The sequence below is a fragment of the Balaenoptera musculus genome, chromosome 6 (assembly GCF_009873245.2).
Source record: "Balaenoptera musculus isolate JJ_BM4_2016_0621 chromosome 6, mBalMus1.pri.v3, whole genome shotgun sequence".
NCBI classification, from domain to species: domain Eukaryota; kingdom Metazoa; phylum Chordata; class Mammalia; order Artiodactyla; family Balaenopteridae; genus Balaenoptera; species Balaenoptera musculus.
This window is the reverse complement of record NC_045790.1, coordinates 81,940,496-81,968,083: the sequence shown is the minus strand read 5'-3', so window position 1 is coordinate 81,968,083 and position 27,588 is coordinate 81,940,496. Positions and strand designations below refer to the sequence as shown.

Genomic DNA, 27,588 nt, shown 5'->3' with positions numbered 1-27,588 from the left:
ACAACGTGCCTAGGACACCAACCCCTTAGCTACAATAAAAAACTCAGGAAGCCGGCCTGAGGAAATCAGACTTGCAGGAGGACAGATCGCTATTTCTAGTGGCAATCCAGGAAGCCAAACAATACCGTGGAAAACCACCCAACTCCCGGACAGGTTCCCAGGGTGGGAGGCCATGCGAGCCAAGCCACTGGGCGGGGATGAGCACAGACCAGTCTAAAGCCCGTGTCAGAGCCGGCCCCTCGTGGGGTCCCTTGGAGTCAGGGCTGTGAGCACAGGAGGTGCACTCTGAGGACATGGTCTGGTAAAGGGTGGTGGGGTGGGGTCTGGGGAGGGGAGATCGCAGGCAGCCTAGCCTTTCCACCTCGCTGTCAAAGTGGCACTGGCAGTGGACAAGCCCTTCTTCACGGAGTGCTCTGCCCGGTTCCGGAGTCGCTTCAAGCCTTTGGGTGACGAGCACCCAGGACAAGAACAGAGGATCCAAGGTGAGGTGGGGCTGGGTGGCACCACCAGCTGCCCCACCACCGGTGCCCTGAGACCTGTTTGCCTCTACCTGTTTGGGACCGCTCTTTGTCACACTGCTGGGTTGGACATTTTGAGTCAGGAAATCTGAAACCAAAGGAAAGGATGTGAGCTTTTTCTCAGTGACCACGAGCACGGCTCAGGCCAGGCACCGGGCATCATCCCAGTTAGCCCACGATGCCACGTGAGTCTGCCCAATCGTGAGCCCCACTTCAGAGGAGGAAGCTGAGGCTTTGAGAGGAGAAGCCCCCGCACAAGGTCACAGCTGTCAAGGGTGGGCTCACATGGAGGCTGGCTCCCAAAGGCTCAGGGCCCCACTGAGCACACCCAGGCCACTCACTGCAGGATCCTCCTGACCACCTCCACAGCTGGGTCTTCAATCATGGACTTCCCCATGCAGCTTGGCTGGGTGAAGGACTCGGGGGTGACCACGTCTACCTTGGCCTCTTCTTCATGGGCTTCTGAAGACACCAGGATGTCACTCTCTACCTCCAGGTTGGTCAAGATGTTGTCCTGCAGGCCAAAGTTCAGGGCCCGATTGTGTGGGTGGCAGGCAGGCAGGCAGGCTGGGTTTCCCGTCCCAGCACCACCTTGCCCAGGTGCTGTGGCTGGAGGCCAGCTGCCTGACCTCTTTGAGCCTCCCTTTTCCCTTCCGTGAAATAGCAGTGATCATATCTACCTCAGAGGACTATTCATTCATTCATTCACACGTGCATGCTTCAAAAATGTTTCTTGAGTGCCTGCTTTCTGCAAGCCTCTGCCTGGGTATGGGACACAGGATGAGGAGGCCACATGCGATCCTTACTCTCATGGAGCTTACAGTCTGGTCAGAGAGACAAGACATTTATTTGACCACAGATAAATGGTCAAAAATGGGGCCACTGTTATGAAGGGGAAGTTCCAGTGTCTTCCCTGAGGCTGAGGGTCACGGACCTATAAGGCCACCTGTAGATGTGCCCAGGCGGTATTTCTGACCAACGGACAAGTGAGTGAATGCGTGCATGGATGAGTGAGTGGCCACCTCCACCTCGAGTTGGACCTTAGAGAAAGGGTGGGAGTGGCGGCCCACCACGAGTGCTTAGTTGAACTGTCCCCTATTTTATCCTGCATCTTGGCTCAGTGCTAGACTGTCAGCACCGTAAGGGAAGGACTCCAGCTGGACTCCTAAGTTTCATCTCGTGGGGCGCGGTACTGATGGTGTGATGGAAGCTTAGTGCTAGTGGCACGGTGGGAAGAGCCTCCCCAAAGAAGGAAGGGCTGGTTCAGAGCGTGGCAGTGAGAGGCAGGACCTGAGGGTGGCCAGAGCAGAACTTGAGGGGTGTCCGCTTATGCTACCATTGGCTCTGTCACAGCCCTTCTGGCAGCTGTGAGCACCTCTGGTGTTTAAAGCTTGGTGAGAGAGGGTGGGGTGAGGGCGACAGGTTCTGCCCTCTTGGGGCACACCATCTAGGGGAGACGGCTCCTAAAAGGGAGACCTCACTGCATGGTCTGGGGGCTCATGGGGAAGTGGGACATGCCACCGAAACCAGGGGGTGAGAGAAGGCCTGGGGGAAGAGACCTCTTAGGGGGGCCAGAGAAATGAAGAGCCCACGGAGGGCAGACCTTGGAGGAGGTTGCTGCGCAGGTCTAGGTAAAGGGTCTGGATTTTATCCCAAGGGCAGGAGAGTGACACGGGCAGACTGGCCTTGTCCAGCATGAGGTCTGGCTGCAGCTCCGGGAATGGAACATGGGGGGAAGTGAGAGGATAAGGGCAGCCACGTGGGCAAGAGACGGGGGTCTTGGACAAGGCCATGGGGGTGGGGTGGGGAGAAGCCGGTGGCTGCTCATGGCAGCGGGTGGGAAGGAAGAGGCTGAGAGGTGAGGCTGCCCTGAGAGCTGGTGGGCCCTGATGGCGGGAGGAGGTGCTGCCGGGAGGTGAGGGGTCGCCTAAGAGACCAGTGCAGGGAAGTGATCCATCTGGGATTTGAACCCAGATCTGACTCCACAGCCTGTGGCCTTTCCGAGGCATCCCAGCAGGCCTGACGTCCAGCAGTGGCCTGGGAGATCTTCTTGCCTTGGGCTCTGCTGAGCCCTGCGGGTTTCCTGGGAGCCCGGACCCAACAGCTCAGCCGCTCTTCCCCACGGCCGCCCCATCCCGTTCCTTACGGTAAAGACCACTTGAGTCACGGATACCACGTCCAGCTTGCAGTTGAGATACTGAATCCTCGGGCTCAGTTTTTCTTTCCAAGTTCGAACAAGGCCAAGGAGGTCTTCTGTGGTCACCATCTAGCGCGAACATGGGGGAAAAAAGCCACAGGAAGCAGGCTGCGGGCAGGCAGGCTGACTCCATGTGAACTGCAGGAACCGGCTGGCTGGCAAGGACACCTCTTGGCTCCATGGAGGCCCCTCACTTGCAGGGAGGGCCCCGTGGGAGTGGGGAGCCCTGGGCTGGCTCTCTCAGGCGGCTCCACTGCAGCAGTGGATCCTTCCCTGATGGGGCATCGGGAGTGCTATTCCTGGTTCTACGGGTTTGTTCTGGGCAAAGGATTTAAACTTGCTCTACTTAGTCTCCCCATCAGTGTGATGGGGACACAGAATGTTCCTTAGGATCTCTTCTAGTTCTAATGCTCCTCGTGTAGAAGGAAATATTTGGCCCAAGATGGCGAGGGTGTGAGGAGTGAAATGGCCACAGCCTTTCTGGAGGGTGATCTGGCTATCAGATCAAATACGTCAAATACATGACCCCTTGGAGCAACAGTCCCACAGACCATACCTTGCAGGGGGCAGGGAAGCACCCGTGAGGATGTTCACCTTCCCCAAGCAGCCCACACAGCGCTCAGTGGTCCCCACACATTGCTCCCTGAATGGCTCACTGACCTACTGGATGACCCAGGCCAGGTGGCGCCTTGGCCTCTTCCCACTCCCTTCATTTCCAATGCACCCTGAATCCCGCCTATTCCCCTGCCGCTCAACCCCGGGATTGGAACATGTCCCTGCTGGAGTCTTGAGTGGTGACACTATTTGGTCTTGGCACTCTGCCTCATTCTTACCTGCCTCCCTGCCTTTCTGCACCCAGCAGCCAGAAGGTCTTCTTTAACGTGGCACTGAGCACACGGCCCTGGCCACACCCTTCCCTGGTCCCCACCACCTTCACTGAACATCTGATGCATTGCTTCCGTCTCCTGATCACCACCTGGCAGAAGTGTCCAACCAGTGTCCTCTGCCAACACAGGACCACCCGCCCGCTCAAGCTCATGCTCCCCACCCCATGCCAGGGTCTGTGCAAGCCCCCAGGTACCCTGCCCAGTGCCCTGACACATCAGATAGGAAGTGAGGAAATGTGGGAGAGCAAATGCTTCTGCTCTGAAGAGAGAGAGTTGTCCCTAAAGGGCCTGCAGAAGGGGTCACAGCAGATTAAGCTGGTTTTCCCCTGCTCCCCCCGTGTATGTGTAGAAACATCTGCATGAAAACACAAGAGGTTACACGGGACCTCCACTCTGTGCTTCGTGGATGTTCAAACTTTTTTCACCAAGCACATGTAACTATGCAAGAAAAAGCAGTAAAGATAGAAAAATAAATGTCCTCTCAGTGCTAATAACAATAAAACCTCAACTTAGTCACTGAAATGGAAGACAGAACCCCTGGCCAGGACATCTGGTTCTCGAGTGCCTGGTTGAACTGTGGAGAAAAGATTACTTGGAGTGGCCAGGGTGCAGGTGGCACAAGGGACAGAGACATGCACTAGAGGCAGAAAAACAAGCAAGTCAGCAACGTAAACATGCAGAGACCCGCTACGCTGGTCAGGGCCTGGCAGGCACCTGGAACCTCGCTTCTCCCAGACTTTGCTCCAATTTGGACTTTCCACAGCTTATACACAGAAAATGGAAGTAACCAATTTATATGCAATGGTCAAAACAAAAGGAAAATCAAACAAAAGGTGGTTGTTCAGAGGGCAGAGTCCTGCCTCTGTTATTCATCCAGGGCTGTGTTCCAATTACAGGGAGGGAGGCCTGGTGACATTAGAGGGGGAGGGAGGCCAGACTCAAGCCCCTGTGCTCACTGGCCTCGAGATGCCTGCCTGGGAGTTGCTAGGGGCTGGGGGCAATGGCTGGTTTCTCTTCTCGTCCTTAATTCCATTGAATAAAACAGGGGTTAAGTAGGAAGACTCAGAAGCCCCGCTGGTAGTGGAGAAATCTTGACCACAGACGTAAGTTTATTTCCGGTTTACGATTCTGGCCTGATGCATCTTTACTATTCATAGCTTAGTATCCACTGAGCACTTACTTTTTCATCTCCCCTTGAGCTTCGGCACATTTGTACCTTGCTTTGAAGCTGTTCCAGAGAAGAATTTAATCCATCTGTTTGCAAATTGGATTTTGCCACCTAGAAAAACCAGAGGTTCTGAGATTTGTTTCTAGAATACTTATTTTGATCAAGAAAACGTTCCGCAAATCATTATCTGAGAGGTGGATTAAGTACCGAAAAAATGAAATCAGGGGGAAAAATGCACAGTCGTATCAGAAACTCAATCAATGCAAATTTAAAGGACTTTTTTTCACTGTCAAATAGTAAGTTTTAAAAATAAAACTGGCAACCTGCAGTACTGGTTGAGGGCGTTAGGAGGACACACTCATGCCCTATTGGTGAGGGGATGTCTGTACAAGCCACCTGAAAAGTACAAAGAGCCTTAAAACATTCATGCTCTAACCCAGTAATTCCAGCTCTGGGAGGCACCCTATGGACATCATCAGAGTTTCCAGTGCAAGCATGTCTAACACACCATTGTGTATATAGTAAGTGAAACCCACCAAATGTTCCTCCAAAAAGGAATGGTTAAGTAAAAATGGCAACCCATTCGGGAGAGAGAAACCATCAAAGTGATGTTTTTGAAGAAACTTTTCAAGATTATACAGCTTAAAAAATTGTAATAAATAGCACCCTTCCCTTGTCCCCACTGCCCTCACCCTCACTCCAGCACCAGGAGCCCAGCTCACACGGCCCTGCTGACCCGGCCCCCGCTCCAGCCTCACTGCTCCCCACTTTTTCTTGCTCGAGCTCTCTCTCCCCTTGGCTCCAGCTCCCCAGGATTTTTTTCACGATCTCTCCAGGACACTGCTCCCCACCCTCCTGCCTGGCTGGCTCTTCCTTCGCCATCAAGCCTTGGGAAACACCACTTTCCTAGTCCAGGTGAAATCCTCTACTCTACGTCCCCACGCACCTCACACAGCCCTCATGGCCTCTGTAGCACAGATGGCCTGGCATGGTTAAGGCCTGAATTTCTGGTGTCAGTCAGACCTGGGTTCACATTTTGGCTCCACCATTTAAGAACTCTGTGTTCTTGCCCTAAGTCACTTAATGACTCTCTGCCTCAGTTTCTTTATCTCTAAAATGGGGATAAGAACGGTACTTGCCTCACAGCTCTTGTGAGGACTCACACAGTTAATCAAAATAAGCCCACTGGCAGGCTGCATGGTGCATAATAACTCAGTGGATGTTAGAAACTATTACGATTTAATCTCTGACTTCCTGGCTGGAGTGCAAGTCCCATGGGGCAGAGACCACACCAGTATCCCCAGCACCTGGGACAGTGCCTGGCATGCAGGTGTGTGTGATAAACGTCAAGTCCCATGGGGCAGATGAAGAATGAATCTGTCCTACCTCGCACTTGATGTTGACTTGTAGATTTGTCAGCAACCGCTGGATTTTCTCTATGAAAATAAGGTCCACAGACAGGTTATGGAATTTACTTTCAAACTTGTTGATGACATCATTAGCCTTAAAGAAAGAGAAAAAGTAAAGGAGTGGGGCTTAATTTGGAACTTTTGGACTTTAGAAGCAGAGGGGGACAGGCTCAGTTAATTGTTGGAAAGGGGGCTTGACCAGCCTATCAGGCAGTGAGCAAGGCAACCACCTTGTAAGCGGGTATCAGGGGAGCCTGGCTAGAGGTCGTGGTGGGGCCCGCTCACGTGGTCCAGGTACTCGCTCTCCATCTTCTCCATGTTGATCATGATTAAATTTTCAACAAACTCTATCCGGGAAGCTTCCTTCTCCAGTCGATGACACAGTGAGTCAATTTCTTCAGAAGAAAAGTTGCCTCCCTCTGAGAACAATCTGAAAATAATTGGGGAGAAATAAAAGCCACTGGTCAGACCTGAACCTTTCCACCCAGTCCAAATACTGTGGTTGACAAGGCTTTAGATTAAAAGTACAAGATCATGGAAAAACAAATGCAGGTAACTCAAGGACAGAAGCAGGGAAACAACCCAAATGTCCATCAAGGGATGAATGGATAAACAAAATGTGGTACATCCACACAATGGAATATTACTGAGACTTAAGAAGGAATGAAATTCTGACAGATGCTGTGACATGGATGAGCATTGAAGACATTATGCTAAGTGAAAAAAACAGACACACGAAAGAACAAATATGGTGTGATTTCACTTCTATGAGGTCCCTAGAGTAGTCAAATTCATAGAGACCAAAAATAGAATGGTGGTTCCCAGGGGCTGGGGGAGGGCAAAATGGGCAGTTAGTGTTTAAGTTAGTGTTTAGAGATTCAGTTTGTGAGGATGAAAATGTTCTGGAGATGGATGGTGGTGATGGTTGCACAACAGTGTGAATGTACTTAATGCCAGTGAACTGTACACCTAAAATGGTTAAAATGGATCATTTTATGTTATGGATATTTTGTTCCTATTAAAAAATGGAGGGGCAAACAAGACCACCTCTCAACAGAGAAAGCCCAGTGGCCCACAGAGGCCCCAGATGCTGGCTCTCACCTGCAGTGCCTGACAAACTCAACGTTGGTGTAGCGAAGCTTGCCCAGGCTCTCCTCCAGGTACTGGCGGAAGCTGCGCAGGGACACCTGGAAGACGTCGACGTAGCTGAGCAGTTCCCGGTGCAGAGTGCTGCTGAGAGTGACCAGCCTGGGGGACACGGGAGGGCAGGGTGGTGACCTGGGCACGGGCGGGCAGCCTGGGAGGTGGCTTGAGCTCCACAGGGCATGCCCAGCTGTGGGGTCACCAGAACCACTGCCTGTCTTCTCTGGGTAGAAAAAGAGGCCTTAGAAGGAAGTTCACGATGCCAGTGCGTGTGGGGCTCTCAGTGAGCTGGACCAGAGGGCAGCCCTCTCCTCTGTCCGGCCCCTGCCACCAGATTGCTAAGAGAATCCCCAGGTCCTACTGGCTCCGCCCCCTCCTCCCTCCACCCGCTCTCTCTAACTCACTCCCACAGACATGGCTCCTGGAGCCCGGGACTTCCTGAGAGAGCAGGCTGCAGGTTTCCTCTTTACACCCAAGTCCACCCTAACCAGCTCCCTCTTGTGCACCTGACCACGGTACAGACACCTGTGAGGGCTCCTCACTGGTGACCTGACGGAGGCCTCCCTGGGCACACCGCAGCCTCACCTCAAATCCCTGAGGGGCCTCCCGGGACCCCTCACTCTGCCCTGAGAGCAGGGCATCCCCACCTCGAGCTGGGCCAGTGCTCCTCTCCGACGGGAGAACCCTGCCCCCTCCCCACCTTTCTCCATCCCAGGCCCGAGAGCCTCCTGCAGGAAGCTCTTCCTGATTTCTCCTGATAGGAGCGGTCTTTCCCACCACGGACGTTTCAGGGCACATCATCTGCACCCCTGCACTCTGACCACAGGCACCCTTTTCTCTCTTCGGCTGCTCCCCCACCCCCAGCGCCCAGCCCCCGGCCAGATGCTTCATACAGTTGCACCCTTGTGAAGAGGTGAAAACCCTTCTGGAAACCCTGACCCTTCTATTATCCACAGGGGGTGGGGGAACCACCCCTTTGAGAACAGCCACCTGGCTGGGATTCTAGGGCCACGAGGCTACAGCTGAGACCCCCGGTGCCCTTACTTCTGGCTCTTGGTGGCGTTCAAGAAGATGTGTTCCATGTCGTAAATCTTGCGCTGGAAGTTTCTGCTCCTCATGTTCTGCTCCTCTTGGAACTGGCAGAACATCATCCTCTCCTTCCTCAGCGTCTCCATCACCCCCGCACAGTGGCTGTCCAGCCGCTCTTGGTGAAGCAAGAGTTCAGCTGGAAAAGGACAAGGGGAGATGAGGCCCTCCAGGATCTCAAGTCAGCTCAGGACAGCGCTTTCCTGGACAGTGATGTGCCTCTCCCAGGCCAGCTGCAGAGCAGGAACCTTTCAGGCCAAGGTCCCTTATCCTGTCCCCACTGCCCTCCCCGGGGCCTGGCCTGGGAATGGACACAGATCTCAGGGAGGCCAATGTGAGACAGCCCTGGGTCTGTAACTGGAGAGGAGCATCTGGCCGGCTGTGATCAGGGAGATGCCTGCTGGTGGAGATAGCCTGCCTGCAGCAGGAACAAAGCCTGGGAGACGGAGATCACCTCCCACACCAGGAGCAGGTGGGATGGGTGTTGGGGAGGGCAGGGATCTTGATGCGAGGGCCTGGGAGAAAATAGCCAGCACAAAGCTGGGCAGTTGGCATGTGTCCCTTTATATCAGTGGCTTCTCATTTCCAATGAGCCTCAGTTACAATGGACTTCAAGAGCTCCATCATAGGCCTTTAGAGTTAGCAGAGAGCCCCAGCTCACCTCATCTCACCTCCTACTTCCTGGAGTGGAGGAAGTGCTGTGGTCTCAGCTCTGCCAAAAACCAATGGTGGGATTCTGGGGCTTTGCTTCTCCAGCCTCGTTTTTCACATTATGCACTGGGCCAGGAGCCAGGGAAGGGGGAGGAAACCAGCCTTCAGGGAGCATCTTTGTTTATATTTATAATTAATGCACACATTTCCTATATGAGGACAACGAGGTTCCAAAAGTCAAGCTGGTCTCCCAAGGCCACAAGCACTGGGCCTCTGGAGTCCACACTCTTTCGCTGCTCCAGGCAATAGGAGGCTGGGTGGGGTCACGTGGGGGCTCTCTGGAAGCTTTCAGGGTCAATAATGGAGCTTAAAGTGTGACTCGAGTAAAAACCTGACAGGAGCCGTTGAAGGATCCAAATAAAAGTGCCCTCCCTCCAATTAATGGAGCCCTCTGCCTTAGAGAGAAATGGCTTGTCTTTTTAAGTGTTAAAAATTATAAGCTGAAAATAATGGCTACCACTTTTGGAGGTTCTGGCTTATGCCAGATGCTCATGATTCCTCACTGTACCATTTCAAGGAGAGTTAATTACCACCAACAGCATGCCCTCTGCAGGTTAGGAAGGGAACAGAGAGGTCAGGTAACCTGCCCAGAATCCCACAGCTAGACAGGTTGAGCCTGTTAGCTCTGATTCCTGAACTACAGGCTTGCCTCTAGGGCATCTGCCATGCAGGTGTGTGTCTGACAGGTGTGTGAGCATATCTGGGATCCACAAAGCTAAAATAGGACAATACTCTTCATTTCAGCATCTAACACCTTCTTTAAAAAAACCTTAAATGAGGATTCTGAGTACAACCTTCTCTGCCAACCTGGGAGGTACGAACCCTCACGCACATCTTCCAACGTATGATGACAACATGCTAAGCACTGTGTGGTACAAGCTGCTAATGAACGTGGGGCTGCAATGGCACAGACACCGGGGGTCTGCGGTACCTGCCCTGACGTTGTGGATGTCCTTTTCAATGAGCTGGGCTCTTGGCTGGTGCAGGTGCAGACGCAGCTCCAGTTCTGAATCCAGCTCATCAATCTTGGTGGCCACGATGACCCGGGCATTGAGGGCACATTGGTCAAACCACTTCTCTAAGTGCTCAAAAAAGCCAGCTCGAAGCCTAAGGGAGAGACCAGCGAGGGTCAGCAATTGTGACCAGGGAGATATCTTTCCACACTGATACTTAAAGTGCTTCCCCCTTCTACTCCTTCTTCTTTATTTTATTTCCCACTACATTGTATCTCTTTGTTTGGGTGGACCATCATTCATTTAGCCAGACCCTCTGCTAAAGGACATTGGGTGGTTTCCAACCATTTGTTCTTACAAAGAAGACTGCAATGAATAACCTCGTACATATGTCAAGTGTAGAACAATTTCTATAGGATAAATTCCCTGAAAGGGAACTATTGAATCAAAGCCTGAAATACATTTGTGGATCTGGTAGATACGGCCAAACTGCTTCTGTTGCAAGGCAACTTGAACTCCCATCAACAATGAATAAAAGTTCCTATTTATCCATAGCTTCAGAATGTATTGTCAAACTCTTGAATTTGACAATTTTGTCATATTATGACTGAGATTGAGCATATTTTCATGTGTTTAAGACTATTAAATTTCTTTTTCTGTGTACTATACATTAATATCTTTTGTCCATCATTCTAGTGTGTAGTTGCCTTTTTTCTTATTAATTTCTAGGATCTCTTTATGTATTGGGAACATAAGGTCCTTTGACTGAGATGTGAGTTGCAAATATTCTTCCCAGTTTATTATTTCATCCTGTTAAAATGTAGAGTGATTTTCTTGGCTATATATTGTTAAGATGTTGGTTCTCTCCAAATGTATCTACACATCCAATACAATAACAATTAAAAGCTCGGCAAATGCCTTCTTTCGGAAACTGATGGGCTGATTTCAAACTTATATAGAAATACAAAGGGCCAAGGATAGTCAAAACAATCTTGGAGGACGTCAAGGTTGGAGGACTTACACCACCAGATAATAAGACTTAATATAAAGCTACAGTAATCAATCAGGGGGAGGTGGTGATGCGAGGCCTGGCAGAGCAGTGGAGAGAGGAGAGTCTTCTCAAATGGCCTGGGGTCAACTGGTTATCCATATGGGAAAGAAATGAATCTGACTCCTACCTCATACATAAACAAAAATCAATTCCAGTTGAATTGTACATCTAACTATGAAAGTTTAAAACTATAACATTTATGGTAGATAACACAGGAGAATATTTTCATGACCTTGGGGCAAGCAAAGATATCTTAGATAAGACAGAAATTACCCTAACCCTAGGGAAAAAAACTGATGACTAGGACCTTATTAAAAGGATTTCTGTTCATCAAAAGATACCTTACAGAGAGTAAAAAAGGCAAGCACAGAGAGGGGATGAACATTTGCCATGTATTTAACTAACAAAAAACTCATATCTGAGATAGATAACTCACATAAATTAATAAGACATAAGATAGGCAATCCACCAGGAAAAAAATGGGCAAAAAATTTGGCTAGGCATTTCACAGAAAGATTACTAAATGGCCAATAAGTATATGACAAGGTACACAGCATTGTTACTCATCAGGAAAATGCTAATTAAAACCACAATGAAACACCACTACACATACACCAGAATGGCTAAAATAAAAACTACTGACAAAACCAAGTGAGGATGTGGAGCAACTGGAACACTCATACATTGCTGTAAACTGTTAAAACAAAACCACTTTTGAAACCTCTTTGGCAGTATCTTTTGGTTATATCTCCTCTGAGACAGATGGACCAAAAGATAGATGGACATACATATAAGTCAATTTCCCAACAATTCTACTCTTAGTTATATATCTAACAGAAATGTATACACATGTTCACCAAAAGAAGCCGGACATAAAAGAATACATTCTATGTGATTCCATTTAAATAAGTTCAAAAACAAGCAAAACTAATTCAGAAGTTAGAATATTTGTTATCCTTGGGTAAGGGAGGGCAGTGATGTGAGATGGGTACATGAAGGGGGTTGGTAGTGCTGTCTTTCCTGTGGGTACTGATTACTGAGTGTGTTCCCTTTGGGTAATTAATTGAGCTATACGCTCATAATTTCCATACTTTTCGGTATGTATGCTATGCTTCAACATTCAAATCCAATCCGTTGAACACAGAACTATTTTTTTGGTTGGTCCCAAGGCCAGATGGCATAGTGTTTGGTTCAAGACTCTGGAATTACAGGGTCTAGGTTCATATCCTGGATTTAACTACTTCCTATCTCAGAGATCTTGTCCAAGTTATTAATTCTGAGCTTCAGTTTCTAGAATCACCTGTAAAATGAGCTAATTACAGTACCCCTCTCTTAGTTATTGAGAGTATTAAACTTTCTCAATAAATATTAGCTCCGATGGTGGTCCTTGCTTTTCTTCATTCCCTGGTCTATGGAGAGGGCAGACAATGGCCTGTGACAGAGGAAGGAGGAGGATGAGGTTCAAGTCAGAAGACATTTTCAAGGTGAGATGATGCTGAGGTGAAGGAGAATAGAGTCCAAAGGCCTGACTTTACTCCTTCTACTCCCTGCCTCTGGTCTCCTGTCCATGTGTAAACATGGGAGGTAGACTAACCAGGTGACCTTTAGCTGGTTAGTCCTAGCTATGACACTGTAGTATCAGGAGGGCAATGCAAATGCTATCCAAGAGCCAAATGCAAATTTTCACATTTGTTCCAAATTCAAACATAAAGGACCAGAAAGAAATTTGGGAGTTAGGGGCGGTAAATGTTCAGTGGTAAAATTATTCTATATTCTTCATTGTACTTTTTTTCAATTTTCTACATTAAATGTGTCACATAACCAGAGCAAAATACCATACTGATATACTCATAACTATGGTCTATATCTATATAATTTTCCTAAAAAAGAAAAGAAAAGGAACTCTAATATTAACAGACATGCCAGGATCTAGAACCCAGAAACACCTTGTAGGGAAAACCCTGTTTCTTATGTATTGATACAAGGCCCAGGCCAGCAAGTCATCCTGGGACAGGCAGAGGGCTCACTCTCACAGAGGATATCTGTGACTGCGAAAAATCCCTGGACATCTGCTACTTTGTGTTGTGTTTCTCATCTCTACCCTCAGTTACCTACGTGTTTTCTTTTCGATCGAAACTAGTCCAATCTTGCATTATACTATTTCACCTTGTTAATAAAGCTCAAGGAGAATGAGAATAAAAGGGTTTTTTACTCACTGTTTCTTAATTTCTAAAACTAGTCCGGACGGAATGATCACTTGTTCTAGGACCTTGGCACTGGAACTGTCATTGAATAGAATGGCAGAAATGTTGGAATGGGGCCTCTTGCTACTCTCTTCTTGTTCCAGGGGCAGGAAGACAAAGTAAGTGTTCCCACTGGAGGTTGTGAAGGACTCCATTTCCTCGTGGGAGACCGCTCCCAGACTCTCTTCCTGGGCTCTGACCTAAGCAGAAAACAAGACTTTAGACTTGCCATCATCAAACAGACTTGGTGATCCTACCACAGGTTCCTTGACATCAGCGGTTGTAAACCTGTGGGACAAATCTTGCCTATAATTGCTTTTTGCCCATACAGTGCCTTTTAAAATTGGGAAATTCCACCTAAAAATCTGGATTTCTGATTTCTTTTAAAAATGAGAAAATCTGGCAATTCTGAGCCTACATTCCCACAGGGCATTGTTGGCTGGAACTGAATAATGGCTGCATGGCTGCCATTGACTGAACGTTGATGTCCCTCCAAAATTCATATCCCCAGTGTGTTGGTAATTGTAGGTGGGCATTGGGAGGTTATTAGGTCATGTAGGCAGAGCCGTCCCTCATGAATGGGGTTAGTGCCCTTATAAAAGAGATCTCAGAGAGCTCTTGCCCCTTCCACCATGTAAGGACACAGAAAAAAGGCAGCCGTTTGTGAACCAAGAAGTAGGCCTCCACCAGACACTGAAGCTGCCAGCGCCTGGATCTTGAATTCCCGGCCTCCGGAACTGTGAGAAATAAATGTCTGTTGTTTATAAGCCACCCAGTCTGTGGTGTTCTGTTAGCGCAGCCTGAAAGGACTAAGACAGTAGTCTCTCTCATGTGGCACTATTTTACACTTGGTGTCCAGCCCTCTTTTCTATTACATGCCTGTGGGCATTTGAGTTTGGGGTCCCTGTTCAAAAAGAGGTCTCATATGCCAATTCTTCCACGGCAATATCGGAAAAGAGTCTTTTGTAATTTCATGATTATGGAATTCAAATTACTGTTCTGTGAGTTTGAATGTGTTTTGAGGACAAAATTTATTAATATGAGAGTTACTTCCCTGCACTCTAAGGAGAGCTATCTGCCAACTTGGATATGGATCTTTTTTCTTACATAAGCAGAGAATGGGAAGAGAGAAGGAATGGAGAGGCTAAGTTGGTCTACACAATAAAGAGGAGCTGGGAAAGAGAGAGGACCAGGGAGGGATGAGGAAAGTTGAGGGGTGACTTCAGAGTAGGTTGCAAGATGGGATGTGAGGAGAGGAAGGTGAATTTTAAAAAGCATTGCTGTGAGATAAGAATTGGATCCCTGCTGACAAAAATAAAAGGTGTGCATACATTTGTTATTCTCTATATGTACCCCAGTGGAGACTGCGCCACTGGGGACCCCAGCTTGTACTAGGGACACACGGAGTGAACACAGCACACCTTCCATACCCAAGAGTGAATCCGCTGCTGGCCTACCTCATCCATAGATGAACTCTCACGCTCTTCCTTCTCCTCCTCCTCTTCCTCCTCTTCCTCCTCCTCCTCCCTCTCCTCCTCCACCTTTTCCTTCTTCTCCTCCTCTTCTTCTTCATGAACCATCATGTTTGCCTGGTTCAGGGGTGATTTTAAGGAGCTGTCTCTTTCAACCTGCATTTCTTCTAATCCCGGAATAGAGTCCTCTCTGGACTCATCCATCTCTTCACTCAGTACAGACTTTTCCTGTGGGCTTACTACCACCTCTTGAGTGGTGGGGGACTCGATTTCTCGATCTTCTTCTTCTTCTATCTCTTCTGCTGGCCTGAGGGAACTCGTTTCCCTACTTACGCTTTCCTCACCTTTGCTCGTGTCTGCTTTAGGCCTCTGTTTACCCCTCAGTTTTCTCATTCTCTCCTGGAATTGCTTTTCATGTGGTTCTGTTGATGACCAAGCCCAAAGCACAGGAAGAGACAGGTTACCAATGCAGCCTGATTGGGCCTCCCCAGTCTCCCAGATATACAAGCGTGGAGTCGGGGAGACTCAGACTTGAATTGTAAAAGTGTTACCTGGTGCCCTCAATCGGAAAATGACTTCACCCTCCAAGTTCTACAAGGCAAAAACACGGACACTGAATTAGCAGAGTGCCACTTCTGAGGGCGTATCTTTTCTTTTAAGGAAAAGGTCCCGCCCCTCCCCTTCTACATCTGATGCAGGCCTTGACCACTTATTTCACAGGGGTAATCAGGGTGTTCCCAATCAGTTTTCCTTAATCCCAAGCAGGCTAGCAAAGCTTTCATCACACAGTGGCCATCACAGAATAAAATCTCATTCTGACACATTTTTAGTAGTGATCTGGAGCAAAAAACAAGAAAGTATAAATGGAGGGATGCAAACAAAGGGGCAGGAATCTGCTGCACCAGTGCTGGATGCAAACATGCAGAATGAACATGATTTACAGGATCTGGGAGCCCCCTCGTCAACACTACAAGTTCCCTCTCTCACAGGCTGCGGGTGAAGTTGTGGATATAGTGTGCCATGGATAAGGGTGGATCTGAATTCCAGCTCCTCACAAGCTGGGTGACCTTGGGCAAGCCCCTTAAACCCTACGGGCTCAGTGTCCTCCCTGTGACACGGAGACCACAGTAGCACCTACACCTTAACCCAGGCAACCAGACTGACCTCAAAGGTAGTGAGCTTCCCCACTGACAGCTTGAGTTCCACCTCAACACAGGTGCCACATGAAGCATTTACGAGCAATTGGGACAGGGATCCCTGCTGAGGGGAGGGATTCTCTGAGGAGTCAGGAACCCCACGCCTATAGGAAACCCTCACCAAGTTCAGTGTCAGCCACAAGTATCTTCAGCCCTGGCCGTGCAGGACTCTGGGTGTGTATGTGGGAAAGAGCCAACTCTGGGAGAGTCAGACCAGGACACTCCGGGCATTCGTGCATTTACCAGGGAGCACTCAGTGTGTCTGAATAATGTGCAGGACACCGCTGAGGGCAGTCGAAGCTGGACGAAAGTTAGGAGGGCACACCTGCCCCTCAAGAAAACCCCTTCCAGTAGGATGCCCTGAACTCCTGCATTTGACAGCGACCAACGTACAAGCACGTTCAGGGGAAGGAGAGGTGACGGGGTGAGGAAAGGGAGATGAGGGTCAGAGTGAGTGGGTGGGATCTTGTCACTGGTAGTGGCTGGAAGTATGGGTGGGTTTGGGGTGTGTGGAAACAGAAGGATCCCAGCAGAGGAGCAGGGTGAGGAAGGGCAGGGGGCAGTGGCAGTTGCAGGAACAGTGAGGAGTTTGCTGAAGCAGGGAGAGTCAGGGAGGGAACCAGATGCGGGGGGCCTCTGAGGTCATCTAGGGACTGTGGGCTGGGTTTGGTAGGGGCTGCAGAGCTGGTGAGGGCCTTTTGAGCAGGAGAGTGGGTACATCAGAGCTGTATTTTAGGAGGGTTTTGCAGCAGTGGTGAGTTGGGTGAATGGAACTCAAAGAGTCACATAAATTAGCCTTTTAATTATAATTCCATTCAAGCCTGAGGCCTGGATTCTGAGCCTTTCAACCTCTTTTAATCTGAGAAGAGATGGTCTCTTTAGGAGACGCTTTTAGCTTCTCACTCCTTGATGTCCTGACATAGATTCTAACTCCCCACAGCCTAGAGAGGCATTCAAAATTGAGGCAAATAAGACCTAGAAGTCATCCTCTCCCCACTGCTTCTTGGTGAGCAGCTGGGATTTTTTGTATCTCTTTCCATACCTGTTCAAAGATTTCACGAACACAGAAGTGTTGGCTGAGGGTGGAGCTGTAGGAGTTGAGTTCCTTCAGTATGATCGCTGGGTACTCCATCACTTCCTTTGTCAGGAGGCCATGAAAACTCTCATACCTGGGAGGGAGGGAGATGAAACCACTGTCTAAGGGGGGTCAGCTGGGTGTGAGAGACCCCAGCCAAGAGCCATGCCTCGGACCGCATGGAGGTGGGCTTGTACCTGGCGTTTAGTTCTGTGCAGAGCTACTGCGTAGGTTTCCTTTTACAACAACAGTCTTTGGTTTGTTTTGCTATTTTTCTGATCATACAAAGAATACATACTCTTTGTAGAACATTTAGGAAACACATGCGAGAGAGTTCTCTGCATGTTGTAACATGGGTTCCTACTTCCTGTCTACTGTACTAACCCTGTCCTTGAACTTTACCTATATCATCCCATCAAGCACTCCAAAACCCCAAGGCCCAGACTTTTATCTGTTCCCTAGGTAAGAAGACCAAGGTTCAGAGGGTTACTTATTCGCTTTAAAACGTACTTCTGAACCTAAGTACTGCAGTCAATTGGCAGTGCAGTTCCATTTCTGTGAATAGTCCTTACAGAATTAGCTGTACAAAGGCACAAAGGTACAAGATAGTTCACAGGGAACTGTTTTTAATATTGAGAGATTGGCACCAGTCTTAAAAAGCTAATCAGTTGGAGGATGGTTAAATCATTATGAAGCATCCATATTAATGAATGGATAGTCATTTAAAAATGAAAATATAACTGCAGCCATAGAACAATTCTTATTTTAAAAACACTGTATGTGTATATATATATATCCACGTTTATAAATGTCTATGTTCACAAAAAGGACGAGTTGGGCAGAAATTAGGAGAATTTCCTACATGTTTGCATTTAACTTTTTTTTTCTTTAACAAAGCATGTATGTTTTAAAATTTAAGAAGGTGGGGGGAGGGACCATGCTCTTGACCTTTAAACTACATGGCCTAGAAACCTCCCTCCATAAACTTTTCTGATCAAAGTTCTCCCTGAAACCTTTTGTGTTGGCTGAGGGTAGAGCTGCAAAGAACCACAATGTTCCCTGAAGTTGGAGGCCTCATTGGGTTGGGCTCCTAGGCAGGCACCCTCTGATCTTGAATATGAATTCCAGGCCATCCCCTTCTGGAGTCTGGTCTGCCTACCTGCTTTTCATATTCTTCAGAAAATCTTTGGCCTTTTCCAGGTGTAACTTCAGGGTATTCTCACAGCTTTGCTGCCTCAGTTGGTCCAAGAGCTTATCAAGGTGAGCCTCCTGGGCCTGGAAGCCACACCCCAAACAGAAGGAAGCAGATGTGAGTTACCAGAGCTCGACGAGTGTACGTGACACGCAGAGACCCTGCCCCTGGAGCTGAGGTCCAGGTGCCCCGGGCAGGCTCTTTTCTACAAAAGGGGCACCAAATGTACCACCACCCTTACTCTCACTGCTCTGGGCCTTTGGGCTCTTTTCCCTGCCTGGAATGTTCTTCTCTGTCTACTTTATATCCCTGGAGACCCCGCTTAGATGGGACTCCTCAGGGACATGTCCCTCACCCCCAGCCTGCCCGGGCAGGCCCCCGCTACACCTTCCGGAGGCACCTACTCCTTGCTCTCCTTCTCACCTGTTGTGCTTGACGTCAGATGCTGAGTGCATCCCTCCACCCCTAGACTGCGTGAAGGCAGGTGGCTGGGGGCCAGCTCATGTCCTGTGGGGACAGGATGACTGCCAGAGGTAGATGCTCCACGCGCCCAGTCTGTCTGTCTCTCACGCAGACCCCCTCACAGACATGTCTGGATCCAGCACCCATCGCACAACCTGGACCTGACCCTGGCAGGATTCTTCTGCTCCCATGCAGCCCCGTGACCAAGGTGAGCCTCAGTTTCCTATCTGCTCAAGTTTTATAGCTTGAGGTTTTACATTTGAGTCTAAGATATATTTGGGGTTAACTTTTCTATAAAAATAAAATACGGTGTGAAGTATGGATTGAAGTTCTTTTTCTTTGCTTTGCACCTGAACGCTGGCTGAGTTCATGGGCCACCAAGCAGAGCCACTGGGCAGCTGACAGTCTGGGTGTGGCCCTTCGCTCACGCCTCGTGGGGGCTACCTGGATGCCGGGCCCACACCTGGCTCTCGCGGCTGTGCTTCTGCCGCCGCCGCTCCATCCTCGTCTCGAGCTCCAGCTCCTGCATCGGCAGCATGCTCCGACGCACCTCCCACAGCTGCACAGCCTCCTGGAAATAGCTGAAGAGACCTGAGCTCTGCCGCTCTGTCTGCTTCGCCACGGCCTCGAAGGATTTCTGCGGTGGCAGAACCCAGAGAACGGGACTTAAGTGCCAACCGGCCCAGGCTGAGGAGAAGAGCCCCACTCACGGGGCTCCCTCGCCGGCCAGTGGAGGCCCATGTCACTGGCCGTCACTGCCTGGGCACCATCCCTCAAGGTTATCTTCTGTGCCACATCGTGGCTCATGGTCCCCTCTCTGCTGGGACAGCATTTCTGGTCTGTCCAAGACCATGCCCTCGGACTGGTTGACCTGAAGTCCCATCTCTAGACCTGCCCCGTGTCCACTGAAGTCCTTGACAGGAAGAAGATGGAGTTTGGGGCCTACAAAGAAGAAGGTGCCACCCTAGACACCAGCCTGACATCAGGTGGGCCATACCCACCTTGGCCTGGGGCATCCCTCCTTCTTTGGATTCCCTGACTCAGCACCTGAGCCAAACACCACAGTCTACTCTTAAATCCTCACCTCTCCCTCTTTCATGTGTGTCTTTTATACTCTCCTAGGGTCTGGGGTTGGCAAACTGTGGCCTGTGAGCTAAATATAGCCCCCTGCCCATTTTTGTTTAACCCTGGGAGCTAAGCACAGATTTTACATTTTTTAATGGCTGAAGAAAATCTAAAGAAGATATTTAATGATGTAAAAAGTATATGAAATTCAAATTTCAGTGTCCATAAATAAAGTTTTATTGAAACACAGCCATACCCATTCATTTCTGCATTGCATAGGGCTGCTTCTGTGTGACAACAGCAGAGCGAGAATTTGTGCCAGAAACCTGACAGCCCACAGAGCCTAAAATATTTACTATCTGGCCCTTTACAGAAAACGTTTGCTGACCCCTGCTCTAGACTCTAAGCATCATGGGATGCAGGCTTATTGCTCCTTGTGACCTTCAGCACCCAGACTTGGCAAGGGCTCGGGGAGCATTCACTGCCCGAGACTGTTCAATCGGAGTCCGCGGGTGACTGAGGCACCAAGGGGTGAGCCTGGAGCACCCGGCACAGGGGCACTGCTCCGAGGGGCTGCACACACCAGTGACAGCAAAGTTGTAAGCCCCTGGGCTCCCACTCCTCTCACAGCCCAGCACCCCGGGTGCCCCCCATCCTGCTCCCCAGCTGCACAGGTCCCCCGTTACGCACATCCAACACCTCCAGCTCCTCCTCCACCTTGCTCTGGAGATTTCCCACCATCTGGAAGAAGGACGGGCTCACCAGGCTCTCTGCTTCCTCCTCAGTGAAGGCCTTCCAGTCCAGCAGCTGCTTCTGGAGAGGAACAAGGCAGAGCCCGGCTTAGGGCTGATGGGGGCTTCACCTCAGGGCTGGTCCTGCCCCCTGAGATCGCCTCCCAGCCGTCCCCGAGAACTCGGCGGAAACTCCCACAGCGGCGGAGACGGTCCAGCTTTATCTGCCCACTGTGTCCAGGTGCTGTGTGCTGCCCCTGTTCACTGAATCCCCCAGAGGTGTTCTCATTAGTCCCGTTTGGCAGATAGGAAACTAAAGCTCACAGAAGTGAAGGAACTTGCTGGAGGTCACGCACCTGGCAAGTGGTGGAACTGGGATCTGAACTCAGAACTGTCCTACTGCAGACCCTACAGGCATAAACCACCATCCTACACGGCCTCAGTGTTGCTGTAAGCCAGACACGGCTCCCATTTCCTGTCTGGAATTATGCCAACTGGAGAGCCAGCTCTCTATGTTAATAAAGACTTGATTTATGCACAAAATCTAGAATAAATCAACCTCCCCCAAATTAAAAACGTGTCTCCAGTGGTATACTTCCAATGCCGCTGCCCAGGAACACCAGGCGCCCTCTGTCAGGCTCAGAGTGCTCTTGGGGTACATGAGGACGTCAGCATTCACCCATTGCATGCACCCAACCAGGGGCCATGAGCATGGGTACAAGGCGTCAGCACTCCGGGCCACAGGGCCGTGGGGCTCTGGGGAGGGGGTGAGTGACGAGGTGGTGAGCGCTGGGGGTGTGGTCTTGGGGAGGCTCTCCAAGGGCACAAGGTTTCCCTCCAGGCTTTACTCCTAAAGTTTGACGCCCCTAAAGGGCTGACTGAGAGGCACGTGACTGCCCCTAAGGCCACAGGGCAAGTGGGCAGAGCCTTGTGGGCTCGGACAGCCCCTGGGCCTTTTGCAAACTGGTCTTCTCATCTCCAGATGGGGCCAGCGACTCCCACGCTGCAGGGCCTTGTAGGATTTGATGAGAGTGGGTGCAAGAGTGTGGCACAGCCCCCAGAGGCCACAGCACCCGCACCGTGCATTGCACTGGACAGCGCTCTGCTCCCCTGAACTCTGCTCACCTCAGGGTCTTGGTGGCAGAGCCAGAGCTCGACAGACACACATATGAGGGGTGGATGGAGGAACAGGAGCTTTTTGGGGCCCACAGGTGAGACCCTCATGGCTTGGGGACTCCTACCGCCAGAGCCGGCAGGTTAGACCATCTTCAAAATGATTAGGCTTTTGGGGGGTTTTCATCTAAACGGTCTTCCCAAGGAGGCAGGGAGGGGGCATTTTGACACAATATGTCCTTGCACCTCAGAAAACCAGGCATTGTAACTGAAGGGGGTTGTGAGAGGACTCGCTGTCTCACCCTCTAACAGAGGTGGGCGGGTGGAGTGAAGTTGGGTGTGATGCCAGTGGCAACACTATTTACAAAAGGGAAGCATTGGAAATAACTCCCATGACGTGACCTCCACTGAATAAATAAAGTGAAGTGATACAGAGGGTCAAAGGTGAAGGCTGAGGTGATCAGAGGGTGAAACTTTGTCCATGGGGTCAGGGAAGGCTTCCTGGAGGAGGTCATGTTGGGGGCCACTGAGGGGTGGGTGGGAACAGCTGGGGAGAAGAGGGTCCAGGCTGAGGGAACAGCTTCAGAATGCCCAGAGGCCAGCGTGGAGGGAAAGCAGGGGGTGCGGGCTGGAGAGGGGCAGGGCCATGCCCTGTGCTCCTCTCCTCAGACGGGCCAGGAGGGGCACCCACCTTGCACTTCTGCACTTGGGCCAGGCACTCCTGCCAGGTCTTCTCATACTGCAAGCGGACCCGCATCATGCAGTCCACGTGGTAGGCGTCTCCATAGGCAGAAAAAAGACGTCAGCAGCTCTTCCAGAAGAAGAGGGGAGGTTGGGAAGAGGAGTTGCCCCGTCGCTCAGGGAAGAGGCTTCTCCCCAGCCAAGTGCCTCAATAGCGGGGATAATTTAGATCAGGGGCTGCTATCTCCCTTGCCTCAAAGTTCCCGACGCCCCAAGATAAGGACCTCAAATAAGGAGCCACTTTTCTCTGTTCTGACCCTAATTCTTGACTCAGTTTCGAGGCTGGTGAAATTCTTTTGGGGGAGTTGCACCAAGTCACGAAACAGTAACCGGGTGCAAATTAAGGAGCGTTTACAGATCATGTGTGTGGTGAACCCCTTAAGAAGTGAATGGACCAGCAGAACATTCAGAAGCTGATGGACTGATTAACTGATTGATTGATCTTCTCCTCTTCCTCCGCTCTAGTTTATAAACTGTTTCTAGTTTATAGTCACCTCGGTGTATCTCTTGGTGTCTAAGATAAGGAACTGAAGTTTAATATTCCTGGCAGTTCTAGAAACTGAAAGATAACACAAAGATTGTGTGGTGGTTGTTCCTTGACAAGGGCTGGGAGGAGGGCAGGCTGGATGGCAGTTAGAACACTGGGGAGGGTAGATGTGTAGTGGAACTGCTGAGGAGAGGCCATAACGCTGGTTTCTCCCATCCCCAGGGCCGCTGCCTAGGCCAGCACACCTCCACCCTTCCTGTGAAGTCACTATGATGAAGCCCCCCCGGGTCTCTGTGCTTCTGTTCCTGTACCCCTCTGATCCGTTCCCCCCTCTAACCTTATCACTCCCAGCTCAGAACCTTCCACTGGGTTCCTACTGCCTTCAGGATAAAGTTCAGCCTTCCGCACATGGCCACATGGCCAGCACAGTCTGGCCCTCTGTCATCTTCCAGCCTCGCCTGCCACCTTCTCCTTTCCCTGAAGGCCCCAGCTCTGTCTGGCCTCTCAGCCTCCCCACATACTAGTCTTCCGGCTTAGAAAGCTCCCCTGACCTCTGGGCCTGGCTAACTTGTACTTGCCTTGCAGGTCTCAACTGGATGATCACTTCCTTGGCAAGGTGTCTTATAACCTTTAACCAGGCTGTGCCCCCAAATACACATTCATGCAGCTGGCCACCTGTCCACTCCCTGCTGTAACATCCTGCGTGGTCTGACTTCTGCTCTGGACAGGAAGCACTCCAGAGAGATCCACCTGCTGGTTACCAGGGCCCAGCACCACGCTTGTTCCTAGGAGGCGCCCAGTGAATGGCAGCCATTGCTATTATTTAGGGTCTCAGGGCTCTTATGCTTGGTATTATAATATAATACCTTTGGAATTACAAACCCGAGAGCCCTGGGAGCAGTGGTGGGTACTACTAAGCAAAGCACCCAGGTCAAGTCTGGCTGTGACACTTCCTTAGCTGTGTGACCTTGGGCAGGACACTTCACCTCTCTGTGCCTCTGAATCCTTCTCTATCACAGAGGGGCAATGACACCACTGACCTCACTGGGTTGCCTCAAAGGAGACTGAAATATTGTATTGCATATATCTTCTAGAGCAAGACTTGGCAAACTCTGCTAGATAGTGATATTTCCAGCTTTGAGAGCCATACAGTCTCTGCCGCAACCACTCATTTCTGCTGTTATAGAGCAGACGCAGCCAGAGACAGTATGTAAACAAATGAGTGGAGCTGTGTCCCAATGAACCTTATTTACTAATGGGCTGTGGCCCATGGGCTGGAGTTTGAGGACCCTGGTTATAGAGAATTTCTAAACATTACCATTTATTCTTGAGCACTGAGTAAGCCAGGCACTGAACTATGACTGGACTGCAGGATTGCACGTGATTCTTACATCAACCCCACAAGGTAGGTACCTTTATTACTCCTTCTGAGATTCCTATTTTATGGAGGAGGAATTTGAGGCCAAGAGAGGCCATGACTTCCCCTAGGTCCCAGAGTGGGGACAGTGCACCTCGTACATCCAGGATCTGGCCCCTGAGCCATCCTCACAGGTGGTCCTTGGAGTCATCCCTCTGGCTCCATGCTGTGGTCAGGGGTCAGAGTGTGGGACCAGCTGGGCAGTGACTTGGGAGGTGGTGGGAGGAGGAGGGGCCCTGCCAGGCAAGGTCTGGGGGTCCGAGATAAACCCTCAGAGCTTACTCTTCTCTCCACACCCCAATCCTTCTTCCCCAAGAGGGACTTGCCACCTACTCCTGAGTTTATAACAGACTCTCACATAAATGACTGGCTGACAGACTGAAGCTGCTACAAAGCTACTACTTGAGCAGAGTTCTGGCGACACTCAAGTGGGGTCCCACAGAGCTCACTCACCGAGGTGCTTATTCAGGGAGTTGAGAGTAGAACGCCATTCAGTCAGCTGAGCTTTGCTGTAATTGGGGGGCAGGAGGTCACTGGGGAAGGAAGATGTGACATGTGAGCCATACTTGAATAAAACATTCACTTACTAAAATTGGTAGCATCTTCAAGGAACACGGGTCTAGGGAAGTATCTACGTAAATACCGATGAAATGAGGGACCTGTTGGGGATTTCCTGGTGCCAAAAGCATACCTCGTGAAAAGGTCTAATAATATTATTGAGCCTGTTACTTAGAAAATAAAACTGAATTTTCCTAATGGAAAAAAAAACAAATGGTTATCACATGACCCAGGAAGCCACTTCGAGGAACCTAATGAGAGATAATATAAAATGCATACAAAGTTTATGCATTAAGACAGTTGCTTAACAGTACTGTTTATAAACACTCAAAAAATCAAAAACAACCTTCATTCCAACAATAGGGAATTGTCTAAGTAAAATACATGAAGTCTCTTCTGTAGTCACTAAAAAGAGTGTTGCAGATTGAAAAATGGTCAGTATCGTTAGGTCCTCCCACCAGCAGGTGGAGTCTATTTTTCCACCCCTGGATCTGGGCTTGGCCATGAGATTTGCTTTGGCCAATGGGACACTAGCAAACATGACACAGAAAAGGCTTGGGGAAAGGGCTTATGCATTCCGCTTGCCCTCTCTTGCTGTAGGGAGCTCTTCTGCCAGCACCACCACCATGCCTACAAGCCTGGATTAGCCTCCTGGAGGCTGAGAGAGCAAGTGGAGAGAGGTCCCAGCTGTCCCAGCTGATGCTCCAGACACGGGAGTGAGGTCATCCAGCCCAGCCACAGGGAACCACTCAGCCAGCTCACAGAATCATAAGAAGCAAAAAATGATTGTTGCTTTAAGCCACTAAGGAAGTTATAGGTGGTGTTTAGTGAGGTGGAAAAATGCGTATGACATGCTATTTACTGTCCAAACCAGGACATTTTGCCAGTGAAAGGGGGATGCAATTAACAATTATGTCAGGACAAGACGTGTAACCCAGGATGGTCTAGGGCAGCCCACTCATAGTGGGACAGTAAAGAGCAAAAGGTAGGTACAAGAGTGTGCAGGGCATAATCTCAAGTCTAAACATTGTACTAAATGCACTGTGGCATCCTAGATTGGGTCCTGGAACAGAAAAAGGACATTAGTGGAAAAACTGGTGAAATCCGAAAAAGTCTGGTGTTTACTTAATGGGAATGCATCCAAGTTAATTTCTTAGTGTTGACAAGTGTCCACTGGCAGTGTAAGATGACAACATTAGGGAAACTGGATTAGGAGTATACAGGAATTCTGTGTGTTATCTTTGTAACTTTTCTGTAAATCTAACATTACTCCAAAATGCAAATTTTATTTTTAAAAACTATTTTAAAATTATATGCACACATACTTACTGGGTCCAGGAAAATCCATGGGGATTCTCCTGGGACTTTGGATAACTCCCTCTTGGGGCCCTGGGAATCTTAGTAAGACTCCCCACCCCTCTGCCACTACTGCCCACAAGCCTGCAGAGGGCCTGGCATGCGCCGAAACAAGGATCCTCGCCAGGCCTCTGGGGCTCTGGGTTTACAGAGGAAGGCCTGGAGCTCTGGGCCAGGATGGGACGTGGGCGCTACGTGTGATCCCATATGAGGCAGTTCCATGGAACAGTTCCTCGGGCTTGATTAGAAGGCTCCCTAGCAGCTGCTGACAGGTCAAGGAAACATAGGTGGTGTCTACCCAGTGTGCTTTGCGGGAACTGTCCAGACCTTTTTGCACAAACACCACAAACCCAAACCTTTGCTCGACACTCACTGGAATTCTGTGATCAAGGCTTTGCAACTTTACCTTTAAGTTGTGTGTTTAAGCATAGTGTTTGCAATGCTTCCAGACAGTGGGATTATGTCCTGACTTCACCTTTCTATATATCCCCACTGCTGGGTCCTATGTCCTATAAATGTGCTCTTGCCTCTGATTTCTTAGAATTGCCCCCACCTTCCTCCAGGCCAGGTCACATCACACACCTAGCTCCATGCTCTGCCTGCAGACACTGCCATTTTACAGTGTGTCCCAGCTTTGGCCAGAAGCATCAATGAATGCATTTTTCTCCAGGTCTTTGGCCCTGTCTCTCCCCTCCACTCAGGCAGCAGTCAGCCCCATATTCACAGCCTGTATGAGGGATGTGGTGGGGCATAAAAGACATCAGCCTAAAAATCTTTCTGCATTTTGTTTGCGAAAGTCTAAGTTCTTAGGAGAGTCGAGAACATTGTTGAGGAGAAGGCATTTGTGGGAGTGGGCTGAGAGCCCCGGGGAGGAGGAGGACGCTGGGGACCAGGACTGTCTCCTCACCCAATAGAAAGGGGCTGGAGGGAGGTGCAGACACAGCAGGATGGAGGGTGCCTGGCAGTGCCAGCCTGGCAGTACCACCAGCCTACTTCCTGGTGGCACCGTGAGAGCAGCTGCAAGACCCACATCTCTGGACAGCAACGGTTGCCTGGGTGTGAGGACTCAGGGGCTCAGAGAAGCCTCCTCAAGATTCCTGCGTCCAACAGTCTGGAAGCAGCAGCAGTTGCCCAGCTGCATGTGTGTGGACCAAACTGATGACCAGACTCCCACCACCAGGCCTGGCTTTGGGTGGGATTCCGTAACTTTCCCTCAGTGGACAGGATCCCCAAGAAAGGCTAAGTTTTGCCCAGCTTTATGAACAGGGACTCAGAGTCAGAAACAAGTGGAGTCAGAGAAAACAACAAAAGCACTTTTCCTTGTGTTGAGATTTTTATCCACGTTGTTAATGTCACA

The 27,588-nt window shown here is 49.9% G+C and overlaps 1 protein-coding gene across 6 annotated transcripts in view; it reads right to left on the bottom strand.

Annotated features, from left to right (window-relative positions):
• CCDC180 (coiled-coil domain containing 180) overlaps positions 1-27,588 on the bottom strand; it is a 55,641-nt gene that overhangs the window by 15,290 nt on the left and 12,763 nt on the right. For all 6 annotated transcript variants that reach the window (XM_036855309.1, XM_036855310.1, XM_036855311.1 and 3 more), the window contains exons 10-28: positions 24,771-24,850; positions 22,364-22,452; positions 20,519-20,641; positions 19,227-19,400; positions 18,269-18,384; positions 17,077-17,203; positions 15,390-15,429; positions 14,824-15,260; positions 13,340-13,566; positions 10,051-10,226; positions 8,367-8,547; positions 7,281-7,427; positions 6,465-6,609; positions 6,157-6,273; positions 4,783-4,881; positions 2,665-2,784; positions 860-1,032; positions 551-606; positions 362-440 (exon numbers count right to left, since the gene is read on the bottom strand). In XM_036855309.1, the coding sequence (XP_036711204.1) occupies positions 362-440; positions 551-606; positions 860-1,032; positions 2,665-2,784; positions 4,783-4,881; positions 6,157-6,273; positions 6,465-6,609; positions 7,281-7,427; positions 8,367-8,547; positions 10,051-10,226; positions 13,340-13,566; positions 14,824-15,260; positions 15,390-15,429; positions 17,077-17,203; positions 18,269-18,384; positions 19,227-19,400; positions 20,519-20,641; positions 22,364-22,452; positions 24,771-24,850 (2,706 nt within the window). The remainder of the gene's footprint in view (positions 1-361; positions 441-550; positions 607-859; positions 1,033-2,664; positions 2,785-4,782; positions 4,882-6,156; positions 6,274-6,464; positions 6,610-7,280; positions 7,428-8,366; positions 8,548-10,050; positions 10,227-13,339; positions 13,567-14,823; positions 15,261-15,389; positions 15,430-17,076; positions 17,204-18,268; positions 18,385-19,226; positions 19,401-20,518; positions 20,642-22,363; positions 22,453-24,770; positions 24,851-27,588) is intronic.